At 28.8% G+C, this 25,412-nt stretch overlaps 1 protein-coding gene across 2 annotated transcripts in view; it reads left to right on the forward strand.

The window, feature by feature from the left end:
• The window catches only part of drosha (ribonuclease 3 drosha), a 70,178-nt gene that overhangs the window by 32,616 nt on the left and 12,150 nt on the right, over nt 1–25,412 (forward strand). For both annotated transcript variants that reach the window (XR_015431870.1, XM_087158363.1), the window contains exons 11-21: nt 3,452–3,580; nt 8,646–8,724; nt 9,293–9,400; nt 11,046–11,184; nt 12,527–12,747; nt 19,657–19,759; nt 19,865–19,980; nt 21,278–21,331; nt 22,818–22,921; nt 23,001–23,106; nt 23,265–23,397. Coding sequence is in view for 1 of the 2 variants with exons in the window: in XM_087158363.1 (XP_087014489.1) it covers nt 3,452–3,580; nt 8,646–8,724; nt 9,293–9,400; nt 11,046–11,184; nt 12,527–12,747; nt 19,657–19,759; nt 19,865–19,980; nt 21,278–21,331; nt 22,818–22,921; nt 23,001–23,106; nt 23,265–23,397 (1,292 nt within the window). In the remaining variant the exon portion in view is untranslated. The remainder of the gene's footprint in view (nt 1–3,451; nt 3,581–8,645; nt 8,725–9,292; nt 9,401–11,045; nt 11,185–12,526; nt 12,748–19,656; nt 19,760–19,864; nt 19,981–21,277; nt 21,332–22,817; nt 22,922–23,000; nt 23,107–23,264; nt 23,398–25,412) is intronic.

Raw genomic sequence — 25,412 nt, forward strand, 5'->3', positions numbered from 1 at the left:
ATTTCTTTCCTTTCCGATGAACGAGAAAAGTATCTTCAGAATAAAATTCTGCAGAAAAAAAACATTTTTTTGCTTTTGTATTTTTTTTAGCTATTTTATTGCTTCAACTATTTCTTTGCTCTGTTTTTTAAATTTAAAATCTATAAATATGAGGATGCAGAGTTTAACAGTTTTGGTTATACCTATCATTTCAATTAATGTTCTTTTATTGCTTTTTTAAATTTAGTGTTGTGTCTTTGTCGATAGTCACGGAAAGTCATGAATTTGAAAATTTAAAATGTAACAGATACCCTGTATATTGAAAAATGAATAACATCTTTATTAATTTTGTTTATTGCAATAATATTTTAAACCGTTTGATTCTTAGATTATGTGCAGATCATCTTTAGAAATGTCGGTTATTATACAGATTGTTTCGTTAGATAATTTGTATAATAACTGACATTTAACAGTAGCATATTTTAAGTTTTAAAAAGTTATCTGAAATATCTATAGTCTCAAGACATGACACAAGGTTACATGCAATAGCCGAAAGAAAAAAAACGGCTTTAATGAATTTTTTTTTTTTTTTTGATATTATAATTTAAGCTCCCTAAATGTTGCATGCATGTGAGGAAAATGTATTTTCAAAAATATTTTTCAGTTAGCACACTAACCATAGTTAATGTGCATCATGATGCATAGCATTTTTAAAAAGTGCTTAAAGGTTCTTATTTCATGGGGTGTTTTTAAAAAGGTTTTTAATTTTTATTCTGAAAAATAAGGGCCCTTAAAAGTACAGTACAGAACCCGTTATCCGGAAATCAGAAAACCAAAAAACCGGAACAAAATTCGATAAATTTTCCCTCCATTTTTTTTAAAAAAAAAAAAAAACATTTTCCCTCATAAGATTTTAGGATTTTTCTTTCTTTTTTGAAAGATGTTTACCTTACCATCATTTTGGAAATAATCATTAGTGAATTACTTCATTGTTTTTTCTTCTTTTTAAGTTTATTTCCAAAAAAAATTTTTTAGCTGGGTTTAACAATAAAAAAATGGTCCCGATCATTCCGGATAATAGGTTCTCTACTGTACTTAATTTTGGTTCAAGGCTTTTAAAGTCCTTGATTTTTTTGCATCACTATGGTTGATAGGAGTAATTTTTCAGTTCAATTTCTTAAAACAAAGTGTCGTTCTTTTATCACTTAGAATTAGACCATGCATCGAGGGTAAAGCATTTTAAGGAGACACATTAATGTGGAGGCTACACGCAAGGGGAAGAAAGCATGTCCTTTCATTAATATATTGGTTCTTTAATTAATATATTCTGCCCTTTGCCTTGAATAATTCTCTATGAGGAGAATGAAGCATTCTAAAAGAAAAAATTGTGTGGACTGGGGGGATACTGCACACGGAAGAGATAGTGCTTTGTTTGGGGGAGGGGGGCACTTTAAAGGTACCTAAGTAGAAGGGCCACACTAACCTTCAAAATTGACAGAATTTAAGAAATTCAGTTCTACTGGTAACAAATCTGCTTATTGGAATTAAATAAAATGCTAGGAATAGAAGTGTCCGAAATTTTTTTTTAACTAGAATCCCTAACTAAAACTATTTCCTAAAATCGTGAAGAATTGAATAAATTAGTATATTTCAATGTGTAATAAGTAACTGCAAATTTAGAGAAAGCATAACATTATTTAAAATTCCTGTTTGTACTAAAAATTAAACAAATTTGTAAAAAACAGGATTTGAAGAATTCCAGTCCATCTAGGTTTTTCATCAAATACTTGGGGTTTATTGCGTGTTTGATGAAAACCTCAAGTTTTCAATTTTCAAAAATACTTTCAATGTTTTTTCCTGAGTACTATATAAGAAAGCATGATTTGCTTCTAACAAGAAAGTTAAATATTTGGTTACTATTTATAATTTGTTTTGCAATGTAGATTTTTTTTTAAAGTTTTCGATTGTTATGCTATTATTTTTATTTCTTAAGGATAAACAGATTGCTGCATAAAAATTTAAATCTACTCAACTAAAAAAATCCTTAGATTTTAACAATCATTTTATTCAGTTACCATTATAACTTAATATACTGTTTTTAATTTTTTGTTCAATTTTTAGTTGCTTGAAAAATTGCAAATCTTAATTTCTGCACTTAATTTTACAATTCTATTTCAGTAAAACCATTAAAAATGGAATACGGATTAGATAATGCGTTAACTTTTATAATTTGAGTGATATTAACTTTTAACAATCTGAAAGTATTTTTAAAAAACTCTGACCCAGATTTGCAAAAATTGCCTGGTAATTCTTTGGTGGTCCCTGTTAATTAATACAATTATATCAGTACTTACATTATAATAAAATTGTTTTTTATTATTTTTTATTGATCGATTTTGTAAGGATAGTAAATAATTTGTGCTGTCACTGGTGGCATATGTATATTTGATGATAAACAATCGTACTATTTTTAAAGTCCTTAATTTTTCGATAAAGTATTTCAATTTTTCAAAAAGAAGTGCTTAATTTTTGCTTTGTTGAAAGAGTGGGAACCCTGTATAATCGGGAAAAAGAGTTCTTTGACAGAACCTAGTTATTTTATCATGGTCATTGAAAACTATTTTGCATTTTGTTGATGTATATAGTGCTTAAAAATATTTTTTGAGTGCTTAAAAAGTACTTTAAAAGTGTTTATTTTTTGTTGAATGCACCTTGTCATACATTTTCTCTCGATGCATATAGAATGGAAGAAATCAAGCTTTCCTTTAAAAAAAAATTTTTTTTTTTACGAAATAATGTTGGAAATGAACTATGATCATTTTTTATCAAAATGTTTGCATTTACAACAAAACTATGCAAAATTTGAAAAACTCCGAAAATAATTCAATTTTAATTATTATTTAATTTGAATTCTTTGTTTCTTGATCAACCATTTTTAGCTCCAATATTTTTTTCTATAACTAGATTTATAGATAGATATTTAGATTAGATTGCCTAGATAGATATTTCTGAAATAATTTTTGTTTATTTAGTCTTACCAGCTTAACAATTTTGATTGAAATCAAACGCATATAAGGTTTTTTATGTCGATCTGTTAATGTATGGGTTTTTTTTTTTTTTTAACAGCTGCATCTTGTAGGCTCTTTTTTTTTTTTTTTTTTTTTTTTTTTGTTAATGGCTGTATCTTTGCAGGCAGGAGTAGTTGAGCTATCGATTATTTTATTTTAGCCATCGATTATTTATTTATTTTATTTTACACAAAATTTTTTGACTATTTTTTTCAGTGGCATTTTGTATATTATTTAGAAATGAGGTTTGTAGATTGCTAAGATTTGCTTATGAACAATTTTATATGCTTTTTTTGAGTTAATTCAAGACGAATTTAATATTAGGGGTGGCACTTTTTGCGAAATTCTAGTGCTTAATTTGTTTTTCTTCCTTCTCCTTTTATAATTTTTAATTTTTCTTTTAGATATCAAAAAGCATGGCGTGACTATGTAAAATATAGGCATCTCTTAGCCAATAAACCAAAAGTGCGTTACGAGGATCGGCGAAAATTAGTTTCTAAAGAAACAAAGCTTCAAGAAATGAGAATGGAAAAGTAAGCCATTTTTTTTATTTAAAATTATGCTAATTTGATGAATGTAACAAATATATGTACTTTTTCTGCAACTGATGTGTATATATCGTTATACATATTTTTAACTCCATGTTTAAAAGTTCAACTTAGAATTTATTACAGAAGATTGCATATAATTATTGTTAGTTTTGTCTATGGGGGTAATTTTTTTAAAATATTTTTTAGTTGCCTAATTAATCGATCAATTTTAAAAAAATTTGTTGAATTGTTACTATTTAAATTTTCTTTTAAATAAAACTTATTAAGATTATTAGAAAAATATTTTGATAAAAAGAGAAAGCAAAATCAAGTATATAAAGCAGTTAAATGCTACAATTTCAAAGGAAAGTTGCAGCAAAAATTCCATAAGAAAATTGAAACCAATAAAAAATTAAAGAAGAAAATAATTAAAAATGACAACCGAAGCTGGTGTCACCAGCTCCGGAAGTCATAAAAACCTTTTCTATCGAAAGAGCGCGGCAAATGTCTAAAAATTGTTCTCTCAGTGCTACCCTAAAGGTTTTTTGTAAAAAGTTCAGGAAGAGAGGATGAACTTTCAATTATGTTTTTATTAATTTAACAATTAATTAATTTAATGCTTTTAATTATGTTAAAATCCTTTAATGGAAACAATTTTTCAAATTTTCACAAATATTATGAAATCTTATCTGAAATAAGGTTTTGAAAGTTAATAACCAAATCTAAATTGTCTAATTTTTTTATTTATTTTTTTCGGAATTTTTACTCATTTTAGCTTTTACAAGATCGAAACAAAGAATCATGAAGTGTAAATCAATAAAAGAAATGTTAATAATAAGATCTTGAAACTTTTATACATCATTATTCTTACGGGAGAAAACAAAAGTTTCATTGGCTTAATATTATAATGTTTATTAAAATCTTCTGTAAAATTAGAAATAAAATTTATATTTAATTTTTCACTTTTAAGCGAGTTTCTATTACTTCCCTATCCTATCCTTGTGAAAAAGTAAGTAAGTTGAGAAGTTAATCTGTGTTTATTGGAAGGCATTATTTAGCCCATACGGCAAAATTGTTGTGTTTAGAAGCATGTAGTAGTTTTCTTTTTGTAAGTCTTAAATCGATTTCTTCTACTATATCTGAAATATTAATTTTAACGCTTTTAAAATTATGTACTCTAAAATGATTTAATTCTAGGTTATTGATAATTTTATTGCTGTTTATATCTGAACGATTTAGATTAATTCTAATATTTAGAGAGTTACTGGTTTGTCCAAAATATTTCATATTAGAAAAACCACAGATTAACATATAAGTAACATTTTTTATTTTACAAACAGATTTTGAGCTATCGTTATTTGGAATTATGTGTTTTTTTGTCTAACTTATATTACTTATTATACAAATTGTTTTTGTTCCGCGGTGGACTGATTGTTAAAACACGTCTCCCAGCAGATCACCGAAGTCAAGCATCACTGGGTGCTGTATGGGTCCTCGTTAAACTGTCCTACCATAAAGTGCGAAACTTCGCGTGAAGGTCGTCGGGCTACCGAAGTGGGGAGTGCCATCCCCTCCGCAGAGGATTAAAATTGTGATGGCATGTCTTCGGATCATCCTGAGGGATGTTTCCCAAACAGTCGGCAATAGCCCATTGTGCCCTTTACTTTTTATCGTGTTTGCCTTTATTATGCTCTCTCTCTCTATATGTATATATATCTGTGTGTGTTTGTGCGAGCGTGCGTGCGTGCAAGCGAGAGAGTGTTCAAAATGTAGAATAAAACAAAGAAAAATTATAGACATATGAAAAATGTATGTATATATATATATATATATATATATATATATATATATATATACACTACCGGTCAAAAGTTATCGAAAATTTTAAAATCTACAAAGAAAAGGTCTAAATTCAAATGTTCATAGAACTGCGAAAAATCCAAATTGCATGAAAGTTTGATACGTTCTAAAGTGAACCCTCTACTGGTAGTTACCTATGATCAAATTGCAATACTTTGTTTTTTGCGAACTGAATCCAGCTTTTTATCACGTATTGTTTTTATGGTGAAAAAATTTGTTAACTTTGAACACTTGCCAAACTTGCAAAAAAAAATTTTGTACTTTCTGTTAATGGAAAATAGTTATTTGAACCGTTCTATGTAAGCCCTCAAAATTTCAGATCGATTCGATTTTTTTTACGAAATTATAGAATTTTGAAAAACGTGTACTTTTCTCGATTTTTGAGCATTCCACATATGCAGTCTTTTAGTCTATACATCTTCTACCAAAGAACTTTTTAATTTTGATGTTTTCCATATTTTCAAATAACTAATATTTATTATAAAACAAATACTCTTATTCATTATTGTAATTATTATTGTTTATATTTATTGTTTATATTTATTGCTTTGTTGTGATATTTTTACTTTACATTAAATTGAAATAAAAAGTTATAGCAATAATTACATAAATAATTCTAAAAAAATAATAACAATAGTATAAAAAAAATTTGCATTTTTACTAAACTAATTTGTTTACAACAAGTCAAATATTTAACATATTCTTATTTGTATTTTGTTATTAAATAAATTAACATTTAAATCTTAGATTTCTCGAACCATCAGCCTTTTGCTTTTATTACAACCTTACATATTCGTGGCATTCGTTCTAACAAACCATTAATCACTTCAAGTGATATAGAGTTCCATTCCTGTTGTAAAATGTCCCATAACTGATTTCGATTCGAAATATCAGAGCATCGTTTGCAAGAACAAACAAATTTTCGATGAAATGTGACATCTGTGAGATATTGTTTTAATTATATTCATAATAAATTCTTTTTAATAACAATAATTACAATGAATAAGAATATTTGTTTTATAATCACTATTAACTGTTTGAAAACATAGAAAACATTAAAATTAAAAAGCTCTCTGGTAGAAGATGTACAGACCAAAAGACCGCATATGTGGAATGCTCAAAAATCGAGAAAAGTACAATCAAAATTCTATAATTTCGTCAAAAAAAATCAAATCGATTTGAAATTTTGAGGGCTTACATAGAACGGTTCAAATAACTATTTTCTGTTAACAAAAAGTACAAAAAAAAAATTTTGCTACTTTGGCAAAAGTTCAAACTTAACAACTTTTTTCACCATAGAAACAACCCATGATGAAAATCTGGATTCAGTTCGCAAAAAGCAAAGTATTGCAATTTGATCATATGTAACTAACTGTAGAGGGTTCACTTTAGAACGTATCAAATTTTTATGCAATTTGAATGATTTTTCGCAGTTCTATGAACATTTGAATTTAGACCTTTTTTTTGCAAATTTCAAAATTTTCGCAAACTTTTGACCGGTAGTGTATGTATATATATATGTCACGGGCAATGTAAATAATTGGGCATTGTTTATAATGCCCGGGCAATTTAAAAAGTGCCCAAAAGGATATGACAAAATGATAAATTATGTTGCAATTATTACATTGCCCTGTCATCATGTATAATGCTAAAAGTCAAGTGGGCAATTTGTGTCACACACAGCCACAGGGTGTCTTGGGATATTCATCCACTTTTAGATGCACCTGGATAATTTTTTTTTTAATTTTTTCCCGCACATGCGCTGTATAAAGCAACTACTTCAATTACTCTTATTTGGCCCAGTTTTTATTATTTTTTTTAATTTTAAAGCAATAATTTCGGTATCAGTTTAAAATTGATTCAAACGCTTTGTTTAATTTATTTTAAATATTTAAGCTATAGCAAAAGTGGCACTAGACCTAGTATATATTTTGGACATTTACCAAAGGTCTAGTCATACTAGGTCTGGTTAAGTGCCATTACCCGGTATACATTTGCCTGGTATATCCTACACTGATGTTTTTTTAAGGTCAAGTGCCACTGCCCGGTATACATTTGCCCGGTATGCCCTACACTGATGTTTTTTTAGGGTCAAGTGCCACAGCCCGGTTTACTCTACATTGATGTTTTTTTTAGGGTCAAGTGCCACTGCCCGGTATACCCTACACTGATATTTTTTTAAAGTCTAGTGCCATTGCCCGGTATATATTTGCCCGATACTCCAAACACTGATGTTTGTTCTAATCTATCGTCAGTAAGTATTAAAATATCGAATAAATGTAATTATATCCACGAATAAATTAGTATCAAATTGGATGTAATAAATATTTCGGACATTCACCAAAGCGACTAATTTGATTGTCAACATTCACCGATGAACATTGGCCAGCCAGAATCACACCACACGCACATGGTTGTCCCATTGCTGTCAATTAATCAAAGTGCCCAAAGAAATAATAGCGGTATTTATAGTGACCGGACAATATGAGAAATTATCGTAAAGTAATTCAGATTTATCAAATTGCCCAAGTTTAATGGTCATTATTCATAATAACTAAGCATTAGGAATACTGACCTAAATATTTACATTGACCGTAACATACATATATATATATATATATATATATATATATATATATATATATATATATATATATATATATATATATATATATATATAGATAGATAGATAGATAGATAGATATACATACATACATACATACATACATATATATATATATATATATATATATATATATATATATATATATATATATATATTCAGTCAAACCCCGCTATAGTGAGCCTTCAAGGGACTGAAATTTTGGTTCACTATAACCGGGAGTTCCCAATTTATATTTTTTTTCTTTGGTTGGGTTTAACAATAAGAAAACGGTTCTCTGTAGCGATTCAGAAAACCGGAAAAATCAGTTATCCGGAATAGCGATGGTCCCCATCGTTCCGGATAATCGGTTCCCTACTGTATATATATATATATATATCTGTGTGTGCGTGTGTGTGTCAGTCACACAGACTAAGAATCAAAATTCTAATTCCTGGAATAAAAGTAATTTTTTTTTTTTAATTAACAAAATTTTTTAAGCTTAATTTTAGAATAATACATATCTGACACTATATATATTTATCTGTAGTATACATTGATTTGAATTTTATTCTTTATTAAAAAAAATTTTTTTTTTTCTTTCAGTGATTTAAAGAGAGATGTGACTGTTGTTATCAGTAGCAAAGGCTTTTATCGAACAGGATTAATGAGTGATGTTATCCAAGTAAAATTTATTATTGAATTAACATCGACTGATTTAAATTTTATTGTATGCATATTTGCTGAAATTATACTTTTTTGCTGCATGAGAGAATTTTAGTTAAAACATTTTTCTGCAAAATATAAAATTATTATTTAAATGTGTTCTCAGAAAAATTATTTTTAATCTACTTAAAAAAAAAATAGATTTGATTTCATTCTAGAAATAATTCTAAGCCCAGTAGTTCAGTTTGGGTGATTATCTAGACTCTTTTATCCCTTCCTGATAAATATTAGATACTTTTTTATTATGTACAGTTGTTGTATTTAAGAGAATATATTTTAGGGGATTCATATTTATGAAACTCACTTTTCAAGCACTCAACCAGTTCCAGTTTGATATGAAGTTATAATCCTGGTTTTTTATATACTGCTTTTATTCATGGATACATTTCATTTGATATAATGGAAGTCATTTCATTTTTCTTTTTGTGTAATTTATATTTTGCTACTTATTATTTTATCAGTTTTAATTAAGACTTTTTTAAGTATAATGATTAAAAAGCATACTAATATATGACTTTTTTTTCCAGCATGCTATGTTAATGCCTGTCTTAGTGTGTCATTTACGATTTCATCATTCTTTGAGCAATTTAGAAGACAGAATTAAATATAAGTTTAAAGATAGATTTTTGCTGCAGGTAATAATTTCAAATAATAATAGTAATTTTTTTTATGATACATACCACTTTTGATAAATTACTTTTAAAATTAAAAGGAAAAAATGTACTATTATTTTTTAAAACTTTCGATAGTTTATTTTATATTTATTGTATTCATAAATTCTTTATTCTTTAGCAATTTATAAGACAGATATAGTTTTAATGCAGATAAATCAAATGATTAAAACTAGTTCTTTAAATCATGATCACTTAATATGTTTTAAATGCCGTCGATTTAAATTATTGAAGTTTGTTAAGAAACTAGGATAATTTGTGGTATTTTAAAAGATATTAGTAAAAGCAAATTTTAAAGAGATTTTGCTCTGTAATAAGTTTATTATATGATAATATATACAAGTCGCATCATATGCAGAACAAACAAATAAGAAACTACAAAAACATAAAAAAGATTAGTGAGGGTAGATTATCTGTATATTCCCATTGTAATTTTCCTGCTGTATATGAATATAAACTTACTGGGTTTATTTTCTGGTATGTGTTTTATATTTGATTTAGTCTTAACACCTGAACAACCAATCCTTTGAATACAATTTACCATGAACTATGCAGTGCATCTACCACTACAAAAATATAATTCCAATTCACTAGTATATAAGACATGTTAACTTGATTCTATGTCGCGTTACCTTTTCATAGACAAAGGTAGACATTGTCGTTAACAACTATTCCCCACATGGGTGACCCGGACGTGACGGGAAAACACCTAACTTGATAGAAACACCCACTGCAATTTGAACTCGCCTACTTCGATGGATGGTTCAGATTGAACAGTTGATTTGCTACTTGTGACTGCGACATTGCCCTCCTCGTGCCGTTGCTACTCGATCACACGTAACGTGTACACTCAACTGCCGACGCCAACGTGGGAGCGACCGTGAACTTAATGCAGCTCTCACAATCAGCACTCAAAAGTCTGGTGATCTTAAGACAGCACTTCCGACTTCTCAAAAAACTGCAGTGATTTGACTAGTGGTATCCATTCATCGAATTCTATCGCAACTATAATTCTGGTGGGTGAGTATTGTGTATATCTACCACTACAAAAATATAATTCCAATTCACTAGCATGTAAGGCATGTTAACTCAATTCTATGTCGGGGTACTTTTTCATGGATGAAGGTTGACATTGTCGTTAACAACTCTATTGATGCAGAAAGGGTAAAATAATAAATATATGAAAAGTAGCCTTTCTGTTGTGAGTCGATTACATGAACATACAAATTTTAACTTTGTATTATAATTCCTTAAATATTTAGTAACTTTGAAATATTCAAATTGTTTGATTTAATGTCTACCGAGGTTAGTAAAAAGGCAAACATTTAATTTTTTTTTATTTAAAAAATCATGATTTTTTTTCTACATTAAGATTATAAGTGTTGTATAATACTATTATTGAATCCTAATACGAACATTACATTTGGCATTTGATTAGAAATTATTATAATTTAACTTTATGAATTTTTACTTATATTAACCTTTTTTTCTAATTATGTTGAAATAATTTTTGTAATTGACTTATTAAAGTATTCCCTCAAATTGAGTTTGTTTTTTAAGAGAGAGGTGACTGTAAAGAATAATTAAAAAGAAGGCGTGTTATTTACAGCTGGCTCTTACTCATCCTTCATACAGAGAGAATTTTGGGACCAATCCTGATCATGCGAGAAACTCACTGACAAACTGTGGATTACGGCAACCTCAGTATGGAGACAGAAGAATACACTACATGAATACACGAAAAAGGGGTGGGTTACTCCTGTGTCTATCAATATTTTTGATTATATGCTATTTGAAATCATGCAATTACTAACTTTACCAAAAATCTAGATTTTTATTATTGCATAATTTTTTTTAAAAAAAAAGTTTGCATGAATATTGTATTTGACAGTTATAAAAAAATAATGATAAAGGAGAAAATCTGTAATAGTTTTCTTTATAGTTATTAAAGATTAGCATACCAACACTTCATATATACCTATTTCCACCATAGCTGGTCAAATGACTGTGCTTTATGTTTCTTGATTCAATGCATGAAATATGGATGTTAGGAAGGAAATAAACTAAAAGCACTTTATTGTAATTGAACAAAATTGTATATTGCCAATTTTTATATATTACAAAGAATAAGAATTTTTAATTCAATGCTCAACTCATTTTGTACTTATAAAGGGGGTTTCCATTGTATATTTTCCACAAACATATTTCTTCTACTTATTCTTATTTCTATAATTCTTATGATTATAAGAGTATATAAGAATTATAATTCTCATAATTATAAGAATATATAAGGATTATACTTCTTATAATTATTTCTTCTAAGAAGTTGTGCTGTCTTGATTGTTTCAACGTTTTTCTGGGCAAAAACTAACAGTTAGTTGGAAATGAAGTAAAGCTATTGAATTAAAAGATAAGCTACATACCAAAAGATTTTTCTTGTCACTTTTTCTGACACAAAAAATGCCAATCTAAAATTTTAGCTACCTTCTTGAAATTTGAATTCACACTTATTCTGCTTGAACCCATTATGCAACAGTCTTAGCAGAAATGTGCAACTCATAGAATGCAATACGTTGAACACACATGACATTGTCATTTCTGATCCAATAACCTTATAACGCAATAAATTTTTCTCCCGGTCAAATGACCGGTTGTTGTAGAAATAGGTATACGACAAGTATTATTCGAAACAAACAAAATTTTTAAAAAATTATAATAATAGAATATTAACTATATCTAATTGTTAGAAAAAGTCATGAAGTCAAATGTGCAAAAATGATAAGATAAGTACATTTTCAATGCAAAAGTTCTTAAACGATCATTTGACTTGTTATGGTATGTTTAGCGTTAAAGACAAACAATAACAACCAAAAATTATTCAATTTCAGTCCCTTTAATGTTCACTTCGGTGGGGTTTGACTGTAAATGAAATATTTGTTAAAATAATTAGGTATCAGAACTTTAAACAACAGAATGTTTCAGTTAACCGAATAAAAATATATTAATTTTGATGATATTGTTTTTTATTTAAATTTATACGTATAATCAATTATTTAGTAATAAATTTAATAGCTAATTTTTTATTTTAAGGTATCAACACTTTAATTAACATAATGTCAAGGTTTGGTTGTCAGAAAGAATCTGCATCTTCAATCAATCACAATGAAAGACTCGAGTTCCTGGGAGATGCAGTTGTAGAGTTTTTATCGAGTATACACCTCTTCTACATGTTTCCTGAACTTGAAGAGGGTGGTCTTGCTACTTACCGAGCTGCAATAGTACAAAATCAACATCTGGCAGTCTTGGCCAAAGTATGATGTCAATTTGTGTCTCTTTTATGGTTATTATATTTTACAATCTCTCCTTTATCTCCTTTATCATGGATTTGGAAGTCATGGATTTCGGTTTTAAACAAAATTTGTCATGGAATGTCATGATTTTAACTATTTTTTTTAAAACAAATCATGAAAAGTCATGGGTTTAGGTTTTGCCAAAAAATCTAATTTTTGAAGTGGAATTCTCCCTCTCCCAATTTCACAGATGTTCCAACCATCTAAATTTGTAGCCCCAGTTATAGTCATATTCTATTAAAATATAAAATGTTCTTTAAAAATTATGGTGTTCTTTCAAAGATTGAAAGAAGGAACATTTCTGTAGTGAATTACCTTTTAAACTTCCTTGATTTCAAAATCTTTTTACTATTCATTTTTTTTTCCATCAATTTAAAATTCTAGTTTAGGGCAATTCCATGAAAAAGGGGAAAAGCATCGTATAATTCAAATAAGAATAATGTTATTATTTTGGATTTTTTTCTGAATTAGAAAGGTTTGAAGTTTGATAATTTATAATTTTTTTTTTTTTTTTTTTGAGAATTCAGTTTTATACTGTTGGTAGCCCATTGAACATTGGCATGTGCTTGTTCTGATTTGGGTGAAGAACATGGTCACATTCTGAAAATCAGTAAGTTAACATTATCTTCCTTTCAAAATGTTCCAAAGAATAAATATTGTTTATTACACTTAGTAGAAATATTGTGCAGTGTTAAAATAACTTTTTGTTGTTAAATTCACTTAATTATATAAATTTCAACTAAACATTAATGCATGTAACGTAAGTTACCAAAAACTAGGAAAAGTTTTTATGTGTAAAAAAAAAACATGTGATACAAAAGTAAGAATATTATTTTTTCTTTCTTAGAGGCTAGCACTAAATAAGTAGCAATAGTTTTCCTTTTAAATATTATTTATTTATTGTTTTGTGCACTATTCAATATATGTAACGTAAGTTACTGACTTGCATGTAATGTAAGTTACCAATGTGAAATGAGTTCATTTCTTTTGAAAATTGGCATATAAACTAAATAAGATGTATCCAGTAACAATAACAAAGTTTAAATAAATAAACACTGTCTTAGGATATTAATTTTATTGAAAATCTTTGCATTAAGTCATTTTATTGGGTGTTGGCATTCATATGTTTTCAAAGTTGGACGAAATCTCTCTACAAGCTAATGGTGGCAAGAAGAAAGTACAAGCACGTTATCTTCTTCATTCAGTTCGAGAAATGTACCAAATGTTTATGGAAAAAAAATCCAGGATGCAAAATTGGAAAACTAAGTCCTTTGAGCTCCGTCCAAAGCATATCTTGCTTAGTAACAAACCTTCTAGAAATGTTTGTCTTTGTAAGTATCATGAAAACTTCGGATAAGCTACTGAAGCCTTCAGAAAATTCCATAATGTTCCATCTTATGCAATTCTTCAGAAAATTACTTTTATGTTCAGAAAAAACAGATGAGTGCTGGTCTGGAGAATGTGTGCCGGTGGATATCAAAAATGTTTACATCTGGTCAGATGGGCCAAGGAGTCAGTTCAAAAATCGATATATAACTCCGGTCTTACCTGTTTTTGAGATTCATCATGGAAAAATATTGATGTGAAATTATTTTGCCACGTCACACGGCAAGAGTCCTGTTGATGGGACAGGTGGATCTATTAAAGAAAGTGTAAGAAATGTATTGAAAAGAAAACATATTGTCATCAATGCCTCTGAGTTTGGGGCAGCAACACAAGAGCATTGAACAAAAATAAATATGGTAGAAATCACACCAGAAGATATTAAGAAGCGTCAGAAGAAGTTAATCTGTCTAATCTATTCTCAAAAGCTCCGCAGATTAAAAACATTAAGCAGATCCACCATTTAAAAGTTCAAGAAGGTATACCAGAAGGGTTTCTTAAGTGAAAGGTGTTGAAAAACAAAATGATGAATCCAAAATAAAAGCTGGAGATTGGTATATGGTTAGATACGAGGAAATGTTATATCCTAGTGTGGTAATGTCTGTTGAAGAGCAAGAATTTAAAGTCAATGTAATGGCTGCTGTGGGAATCTATTGGAAATGACCAAGAAAAAGAAATGAAATATTCTACCAGAAAGAAAGCATGGTGAAAAGAATTGAGCTCCTATACTAGTTAATAACATAGGACATTATAAATGTGCATAGTAATGTCTGAATCAAGTGTGTAAATCAAAAGTTTTTTGAGTTTACTTCATGTACACTTTTTCTCCCTTGCACTATACTGTTTAAATGTGTTAATTTGCATTTGTACATTATTGGTGTAAAAGTTTGATGCAAAGGGAATTTCGTAACGTAAGTTACCCATTTAAAAAATTATATTTAATTTAACTTTTGAAATAAAATCTTAACTCTAGGCATAATAAATATTTAAGCATGTCAGCAAAATGATACATATAATCTTAATCAATTAACATTTGTATAAGAACAGAATTTTGCCTTCAAGCATATAGCAAATTTATGCCATTCCTTTTTCAGAAATGTAAGTTACCACACTAGTTTTGGGTTTTTACACTGCTTAAATTGAAAAATTATAATTATTCTAATTAGGTTCCTTTTGGTTTTGATTGTAATTTTAAGAAATCACTTTATTTTAGATTGTGCATTAGTATTATTTGTTTGCTTCTAAGTTCTCAGTGCAATAAAGTTTCTGTGAATGTAACTTAAGTTACCATGGAATAGCCCTTTAGGCTTTTTATATTACAATTACTTTAAAGAAGAAATTTAAAATCGATAAATATGAAGATGCACAGTATAAAAGTTTTTTATACCTATCATTCATTATTCTAATGCTTTTTTAAATTTATTGTTGTGTTTTTGTGAAGAAAATAGTAACTTAGTCATAGTAGGTAAGTCATTGAAAATTCTTGGAATTATTCATTAGAAAGTCATGGATTTGAAAATCTAAAATGTAGCAGATACCCTGTATATCCTACATTTATCACTAGGTTAGGATACAGCATGATACTTTAAAGCTAAGCTCTCAAAATTTTGAATGAGTGGGGTTCTATACACAACAACAAATGAATTTTTCTAATTATAAAATGATTAAGATTTTTTTCAGCTGATATTTTTACCAGTTTTAACTGCTGCAAGTGACAATATTTATTTAGGGAAATAAAATGCAAAATTTTACTATTTGATTTTATAAACCTTTCTTATCACACATTGAATTTTTATCACATCGCTGTTTCAATGGTTTATTTTGGTTGCAGTGAGTACTCTATTGGTTCAGGAGGTATTTTATAGATTTATACATGTTGAAAAATGCCCTTGAAATGTTTTGATAATGAACTGACACAACATTATAATAGTTTGTTCATTGGTTGAATGGAAATTATTAGCTTCATTTTTTTAAAGCAATTAATACTGCTGTGGCCAGTTTGTTTATGAAAAAATATGACCCATTTGATTTTTGATGTCATTTATTGAATGATTTCACATAATTGTAGATTGTAAATCTTACCACATGCACTGAGTGATTGATTTAAAATATATTTATTTTTAAATTTTTATCTCTGAATTGCAGAAATTACATCATGTGCGAACTGCTTCTATCTTGGTTTTGAAAGTAAAATTTCAAAGTAACACCAAGGATTCATAATGACAGCTGAAAATGTTACAACTTTCTAACTTAACGTTATTTGTTAAAAATCTATCGTCTTGTGTCAAACCTTTTTATGCAAGTCAGCTTTTCTGTTTTAATTTTTTAGATATTACTTTTTTTTATTCGTATGGAGCTCTTGTTGCTATGCATTCTGTGTGTGACTGTCCGTAAATTTTATTTAGTGCTGTTCTTCCATAGAATTCTTTGTTAAAAAATTAGACGTTATTTGTTTAAAATCTATCGTCTTGTGTCAAACCTTTTTATGCGAGTCAGCTTTTCTGTTTTAATTTTTTAGATATTACTTTTTTTTATTCGTATGGAGCTCTTGTTGCTATGCATTCTGTGTGTGACTGTTCGTAAATTTTATTTAGTGCTGTTCTTCCATAGAATTCTTTGAAGCTTGGTTTGCGAAGGATTAATCTCAATCATTTGTTTTATATCTGATGTCCATATTTACTACATCTAGTTAGGATCTTCTTCGTTGCATTTAAAGAATGTCCACTGCGCGTTTTTCAGGATTTCCGCGCTTCTTAAAAATTGCTTAATTTTTGTTTTGGAAAACATTGGCCCTTAAAAGTACTTCATTTTGGTACAATGTTTTTAAAAGTGCTTAATTTTTCAGCATCACTGTACTTGATAGGAATAATTTTTCAGTTTTGCAAAAAATTTTAAAGCGAAAAATTCTTTTTATGACCTAGAATGTGACCATGCCTCAAAAGTAGAGCATTTTTGAGAGACTAGAAGGTATGTGTGTGAGGGGGCAAGGGGAAGAAGAAGTCTTTTCATTAATATATTCTTCCTTTTGCCCAGGGCTAAAGAGAATAGAAGGGCTAGTTCACTCCGCTCTTAGAACTGAAGCTATGATTTCCCTCCTCAAGACGTCACTGTGTCCACAGATCTCGGAAGATCGCACGCAAAGATATTATGATAACTTTACATCTTTTTCTTTGTAAAAATAAGTTAGACTTTTACTGGTTATTAGCTTTCAAACTTTACGTAATTAACACATTATTTCCATTCATAAGCATAGTTTAAAAAAACTTTCTTGGCCAGTATATTAAAAAAATACCATTTTAAACTTATAAAAATATTTTACTAGCTGGCGAAAATGACACTATAAATACTTTATTTTAAAAAGTTCAGTTTTAACTTTAGTTATTAAGAAAAATCAAAGTATATATCGACACTTTTTTATCTACATATTCTTTTATAACAATAAGTTGAGTTAAATTTAGAATCCCCGATTTTAAAATATGCGGTTAATAGCAATTTGTTCATACCTCATCATTAGGAAACATCAACCTTAAAAGATAATTACTGAAACAAAATAATAATTTAGGTTTCTATTTAGATAATGAATTTTTATAAAAGTTCTTAACGACAGAATAAACGTATTGCTGTTTTATATTAACTGTGTCATTTCGGAATCCATTCTTTACATAGTTGTTCATTTATTTACTTTAGGGAACACGTTTTTCCTTTTGTTTTCCTATCAAAATTTTTTCATGTTGCAATCGCGCAAACTGGCATTTCGATAATAGTTTTAAATTTTTGTAAATTCTCTGCAAAAACTGAGGAAAGTCATTATAGAAAATAACAAATGTCTTAGAATATGTCGCAAAAAGAAATGCTCCAATATTAGTTAGAGCTAGTAAGGCCGAAAGCTCCGTTCTTGAAGTAAAAGTACGAGCTTTGCGCCAAAAGTGACATCACTAGAGAAAATCGGAGGATTGGCGCAGCGAGAGCTACTTCAAAGGAGTGACCAGCCCTTCTGTTCTCTTTAGCCCTGCTTTTGCCTATGAAGAGAGAAAAACATTCTAAAAGAGTGTCTGCACATGAAAAAGATCTTAGCTTTTTTGGGGGAAGGGGACCAGTTCTAAGACGCCTAAGTAGAAGACCCACATTGACCTTCAAAATCGACAGAATTCAAGAAATTCAGTTGTACTGGTAATGCACAGACTTATAGGAGCAAAGTAAAGCCTTAAGATAAGAAGTATCAGGAAAAAAATTTGAACTGGAATCCATAGCAAAAAATCAGCAGATGGTTACATAAAAATTTAAATCTACTCAATTAAAATATTTTAACAATAATTTATTATTTTTCAACTAACATTGCAACTTAATATATTGTTTTTTTTTCTTCTTTTTTAAAAATTCTATTCGATTTTTGATTGCTTTAAAATTAGTTCATGTTTCTCATGAAATTGTTCAGTTCTATTATGTAAAGTTAATTCTTAATAACAGTTTCAGCTGGAAATAATATTTGTATAATTTTACTCAAAAATGTTCTTTACAAATCAATTGCATTCTGTTCTAACATTTAGAAAAATTGTTTTTTATTGAATTTTGCATACTAGCGAGCAGCAATCGATTTCGGAGACCTTCCGGTCCATTGAGGGAACTTTCTCAAAACTTCTTATTGTTAAAACTGATCCGTTAAAAATACTTTTTTGTTAAAACGGAATCAATGACATATTCATTATTTTTATACTAAAACTTCTTAAAAACACGTTATTTTTGTTTCTTTTTTTTTTTTTTTTTTTTCAAAAAAAGGTCTTTTTTTTAAACATATTCACGTAAAAGGAGGCTGGCATAAAGAATACGATTTCACAGCAATTTTAGTTCCTGAAAATTGTGATTAGATTTTTCACGAATTTCCAGAAATGGATTTACGAAAAAATTGGAATAACCCTTGCATAAGTAGTTCTATGTTAATATTGTTCATCTGAATTATCCCTTTTCAAAATATGAAGTCTGTTATTCTCTGCGACGCATTTCTAAATTTTTCTTTAAAATTTTTATCAATATGCATTTTTGAAAAATAAGAAATTTCTATATACCATAGAACTTTTATTTTTTTGTGTCACTCGAGTACTTCAATAGCCTCAACAAAATTAAAATCGTTCATTTATAAGGTATATTTAAACTCAAGCCTAATCAACCTGTTGCAATTTCCCTTTTTACTTCCATGAAATTCAAGCCGATGAGAAATTATCAGCAGTGTTTCATTTGCACACTCCTCTGCTGTAGGCTAAACTTCATTAGCAATTTTAAAATATATTTTTCATTTACATTAATCCTAGGGGGTAAAAAAATTTTTTTTTTCAGACTGTTTCATCAGGTTTCTGTAAAAGACTAATTAAATTTATAGATTGAATGGTCATTGTTGGAATTGCTATTGTATTTGTATACCTATGCAGATTCATCTATCAAATTTAAGTCTATTTTTAAGTATAATTTCTCTGTCAATCTGTTTCATTCCAGAAACTTCAGTTAGAAAAATATATGCTTTATGCTCATGGTTCTGACTTATGCCATGATTTGGAACTTCGGCATGCTATGGCTAATTGCTTTGAAGCTTTAATGGGTAATGCTATATGTTTTTTAAAATATGGAAATGGTTTTAAAAATTTATTATTGTTGCATAAAAATGATTTATTTCAAATTTTTAAAGGTATTTAACTCTATTTAGGAGCTTTGTTTCTCGACAACGGTATTGAAGTAGCAGATAGAGTTTTTTCAGAAACACTATTTCCTGAACCTGAATTACAGGATGTCTGGAAAAATTATCCTCTTCATCCTCTGCAGGTATTCTTTTAATTTTTGTGTCAAAAACATTTATTAGGCCTACTGTGGTTGGCAAATCAAACAATCATGAAATTTGATGTTGTTAGAAGAAAATCAAGGCATTTTTAGTCAACTTCAAAAACCTTCCAACAAACCTTTAAAAAAAAAATAAATAAATTAAAAAAATTTGCTTTCCCAAGTCTTCAGTTGCATGAATTACATACCTTCCAAGTTTCCTGTTTTTTAACGAAGACTCCTGTATTTTACGATTATCTCCTGTTTACCTGTATATTCTCAAATTTCTCTGTATTTGTGGAAGATATTTTTTAAAAAAAATTATGATGAAATAACCATTGATGGCAAAAATGCTTCTCTTACTCCTCAACAGACTAATGCTAGCACTGCACTATGTTGAGTGTTAATTGTTTAACTCGAGCCGTGATGACTCGGGGGGGGGGGTAGAGCGTTCACCTTCCAATGAGGTAAACCCAGGTTCTAATCCCAGCGATGACTGGTCGGTACGCATTCCGCGTCCGGCTTGCACCGACCACAATGCTGCCATGAAATATCCTCAGTGTAAACGGATCACGGGTTAGTCCCTTATCGTCAGGCTAACCGTGGGTGGTTTTCCTCTCCATGTGACTCAAATGCCATTAAAAAGTCCTCCACAAAGGCAAATCTCTCCTAATACTTGATCCAGGAGTTCCATTGTCCTCCGGATTGGGTTCAAAATTACAAGGCTGCGAAGTTGAACATCAGTAGTTGTAAACCTGAAATTGAGTCGGTCAGTAAAATCTCCGTTATTTTGTTTCACCAATATTGGCAGGTATGGAATTAACTTTAATTTTTTCTCTCGATCTATCACATTTCTGAGGAATTTAATACATTTTTATAAAACAACAAAATGCCTGTGGAAATTATGTTTTAGGAACTCTTTAATTAAAACAAAAATGATGTATGGAATTTTAAAACATTAAAGTAAAAATTGTAGAGAACTGGAAAGGAGAGTGGGGAATAAGCAGAATGAGATCTTTTGTCATGAGCTGTTACGAAATTCCTTTTTTTTTTTAAAGAAAAAAGTCCATACTATTACCAAATACTTTTTTTTCATGTTTAAAATGTCTTTATGTCAGGAAATAAAAATTACTTATTCAATTTCTTTTTCCTCAAAAAATTTCATTAATAAGTTAATCTTGGTGTTTTCTTATAAAATAAACAGAGTATTTTTATATAGCTTAATTGAAATGAAAAGTTTACATGCTCTAATTACTGTTCCAAAAATTTAGAAGTAAGTAATTTCATTTTAATTTCCTTTAAGGAACAAGAGCCTGAAGGGGATAGAAAATGGATATCTTCTGTGCCTCTTTTGCAGGTAAACTTAAAAATATTTTCGTATAAAAGGCTTTTATTTCATTCTATATCGTATTTTACGAAGTGTACAGGGTATCCGCTCACCTGGAAAGTCAAGAAAAATCATGGAAAGTCATGGATTTAGGTCACCGAAAAATCTAGTTTTTAAAATAGAATATACCCCTCCCTCTAATTTCATGGTGTTTCAAATATCTGAATTTGTAACAGAATCCCCACTCACAGTCATGTTTTATTAAAATATAAAATGTTTTTATCATGTTCTTTAAAAATGCTGGTGTTCTTTCAAAAAATAAAAAGGAAAAACATAATTTCTAAAGCGATTTATCTTTTAAAATTCTGTGATTTCAGAATTTTTCTTATTTATTTTTTTTATCAATTTAAAATTCTAATTGAAGCAAGTCAGTAATTGGTGAATATTTTTTATTCCCAAATGAGAACAGAAAAATCAGGAGTTCTTTCCTTTCCGATGAACAAGAAAAGTAACTTTAAATTATAATTCTGCAAAAAAAAAAAAAAAAAACATTATTTGCTTTTGTATTTTTTTCAGCTATTTTATTGCTTTAAATCTTTCTTTACTCTGTTTCTTAAATTTATAATGAATAAATACGAAGATGCAGAGTATAACTGTTTTGGTTATACTATCATTTCAATTCATGTTATTATAATGCTTTTTAAATTTATTGTTCTGTTTTTCTCGGGAGAAAATAGTAACTATTAGTCACAATTACACAATTTATTAAGTTCTTTTAATAGTCACAATTTATTAAGTTCTTGGAAAGTCATGAATTTGAAAATCTGAAATGTAGCAGATACGTTGGGTGTACCATAACCGCCTCTTGTAAGACCGCCTCTTGTATAATAAAGGAAGACAAAAAAGTATGCAGATTACGGATCCCAAATTAATATTTAAGTGAAGAAAAAAAATCATTAAAATCTAACTATTTATAATCAAGGAATGGAAAATTAAAGTCCTTCAAAACTATTTAACTACCCAAAGAAATTAATAGTGAGTGAAAGAACATTATTGGAGTAACCATTAAATTTCATCAGGCAATCAAATTGGTTTTAGATCACCTCTCTCAATAACAATTTCTTTGATTTTAACATTTTTTTCCTTGGTTAAAATATTGAGATTCTTTACGTCCATATTTATTCTATTTAATTTTTGATAAGTATTCTAAACATAAATTGTGGAATATTCTATTTAATACAGCTGTTGTTCATAAAATGAAATATAATGTTTTCAAATAAATTTTTTTAGCTACACACAGTAGTTTTGTTTGATATAAAATATTAAAGTGTTTCTCAAACAACTACAGTATTTCTTGAATAATGTTTGTGTATTAACTGTGATACCTAAACTGTTTTTTATTTTCTTTATGAAATTGTAATTATAATAATGCCTAAATATATTATTTACATTAATATCTTTGTTATAGAACGATAATTTGGTTCCTCTTTAAGTTTTGAGTTACATTCTTTTGTAGAAACTACATGAATTTGAAGATAAAATAGGAATTGAATTCACCCACATTCGACTTCTCGCAAGAGCTTTAACTCACAGAAGCCTGGGTTACAACAATCTTACATTGTAAGTTTTGATAAATCATCTATTTAATGTGTTACTTCAATAACTGAATGATAATTATATCTTAATTGTCTAACAATAGGGGCTCAAACCAGAGACTTGAGTTTCTTGGGGACACTGTGTTACAACTTGTTGCATCAGAATATTTGTACAAGTTTTTTCCTCATCATCACGAGGGTCACCTATCTGTAAGAAATTTCTTTTCATCATTAAAATGTACACAAATTGGAGTGATTTAAATGCTATTCACTATTAAAGTATTTCCCTGATCCCCTAATATTAGAGCTCTTTTCCTTTAAAAAAAAGTGAATTTTGTTTAATTTGTTTTTATTTATTTGGTTTTCAGCTTCTGAGGAGTTCTCTGGTCAATAACCGTACACAAGCTGTTGTTTGTATTGATCTAGGTATGGTGGAGTATGCTATCTATCCTTACAACAAACTTGAATTGAAGCCAAAAGATAAAGCTGATTTGCTGGAAGGTACTTCTTCATTCTATGCATTCAATGATTAGACGCACTTCTTAATTATCGGCAAATATTTTTTTTATTATTCTCCTCACATGGTGCGTAGCATTTTTAAAAAGTGCTTATTTTTTATTCCATTTCCCTTTTCCAAAATGAGATATTTTTCTTTACCATGTAGATTTTCGTGTGGTATTATGCTTTTCTCATTGTTCTATTGAACGTTTTTACAATTAATTCGACCACAATCTATTTCAGCGTACTGTCGGTCCATAGCGTACGAAAGAGCCAATCATTTTACATGTTCGATGAAATACTTGTGAGTTCGCATGTGCGTCTACTGACCTGAGTTCAGTGAAATTCTTGTACTCTCATGCGCAACTCTGATGCATTTTGCAAGATATTCTCAATTTTAGGCTTTTTTTTCCCACCCTTTGATGTTGAATCGAAAAATTTCTTGATCATTTTATAATGGCTAATATCGTCAAGAAAATAATTCTTTGACAGAAACTAATATATTATGATGGATCATGCAAAGTCTTTGAAAATTATTTTTCATTTTGTTAATGTATATAGTGCTTAAAAATATTTTTTTAGTTCTTAAAAAGTACTTAAAAGGTGCCTATTTTTGTTGAAAGGTTTGACTACGCACCCTGTCTCATTATCTGTTTTTTTAACACAAATAAAACATCATAGTTGGGGAAAGAATATTTATTCATGAAAAATTTGAAATGAATGCAATTTATATTTTAGCACGTTTAGCTGAGCTTCAATTTCATGCAAGATTGTCCCATGCATTTCATAAAATCTTTTCTATGAGCAACGCAGTTGGATTACCATCCAACAGACTCTCACTGATCTGTGGAATTCCTCACTCAACTTTTCAGAGCTTTATTCTGCATGCGTTCTTTATTTCATAGAAAATGCATCATTTGTGATCAGAGATGATTGTGCTAAGGATTTTTCTGGAAATCCAAGATCTAGAAGTTTTTAGAAATCATCGATCACATTTATTATAAAAACTCTTGTGTATTTTATTTAAAAATATTAGAGTTAGAATTTATGCTCTTTCATTCGTAAATATTTTTTCTGGTAGAATAATGAACGTTATTAAAAATAAAAGTGAACTTATACATAATTATTCCTTCAAATCATGCTGCTTATAATTTATTTTGAATTTCATGTTTTGAAAATATCAATGACTTAAATTTATAAAGACATTAATTTTTTGAAATGCATCATTAATGATTTTACCCAAGAAATTTTCAGGATTTTTGAGTTGGGCTCACAGTCAGCCCTGTTCAGAAACCTTCAATCTTCGTTATATTTCGCGGTTTGAAAATATTTTAGCGTTCACGAGGGCCTTTTTGACATGGTGAAAGATTGCCTTTTTTATCTATCGTGAAAATTTTCCAATTGACTATTTAAACACTGCACACAAAATAAGCAAATAACTGCGTAGTATAAAACTGCGAAACAAATAAACATAGTACATAAAGCCACAGAAACGCATCCTCAACTAAGACACGCGAGAACGCTACTGAAACCGGTTTGCACTTATTTACGTTCGTGCATCAATGGGTTAACATTGTGATGCAATGCGTTGGAAATAAATACAAAGAAGAAGTACATAAAAAAATTCTCCTGAATATAAACCCATTACACGTACGTTTAAATATAAAAGTATTACCTATAAAATAGTACAAAACATGTCATTATTAAAACACTACAGTGCGTTTAATAATGTGTGTGCATGCTTATATTGTGTATCACAAAGTCAGATTTTTTTTGCAAGAGAGAAATATTTCTGCTGTACTGCAATGAATTTAATGACTCATTCAATCATTTGGTTATTGTTTAATTATTCCTAAGTGCAATAGTAATTTAAATATAACAACTTAACTATTCAAATAAGTTTCAATTGGCATAATGTAATTATTACAACCTATTCTTTCTTCCTTACAACTTTATGGAATCTCAGTATTTTTATTTAGCAGCAGTGAAACTGCAGTATATCCTGAGTAATACATGGT

Source organism: Parasteatoda tepidariorum, chromosome 2, assembly GCF_982258835.1.
Source record: "Parasteatoda tepidariorum strain Cologne lab strain chromosome 2, Ptep-v5.0, whole genome shotgun sequence".
In the NCBI taxonomy this organism is placed as follows: domain Eukaryota; kingdom Metazoa; phylum Arthropoda; class Arachnida; order Araneae; family Theridiidae; genus Parasteatoda; species Parasteatoda tepidariorum.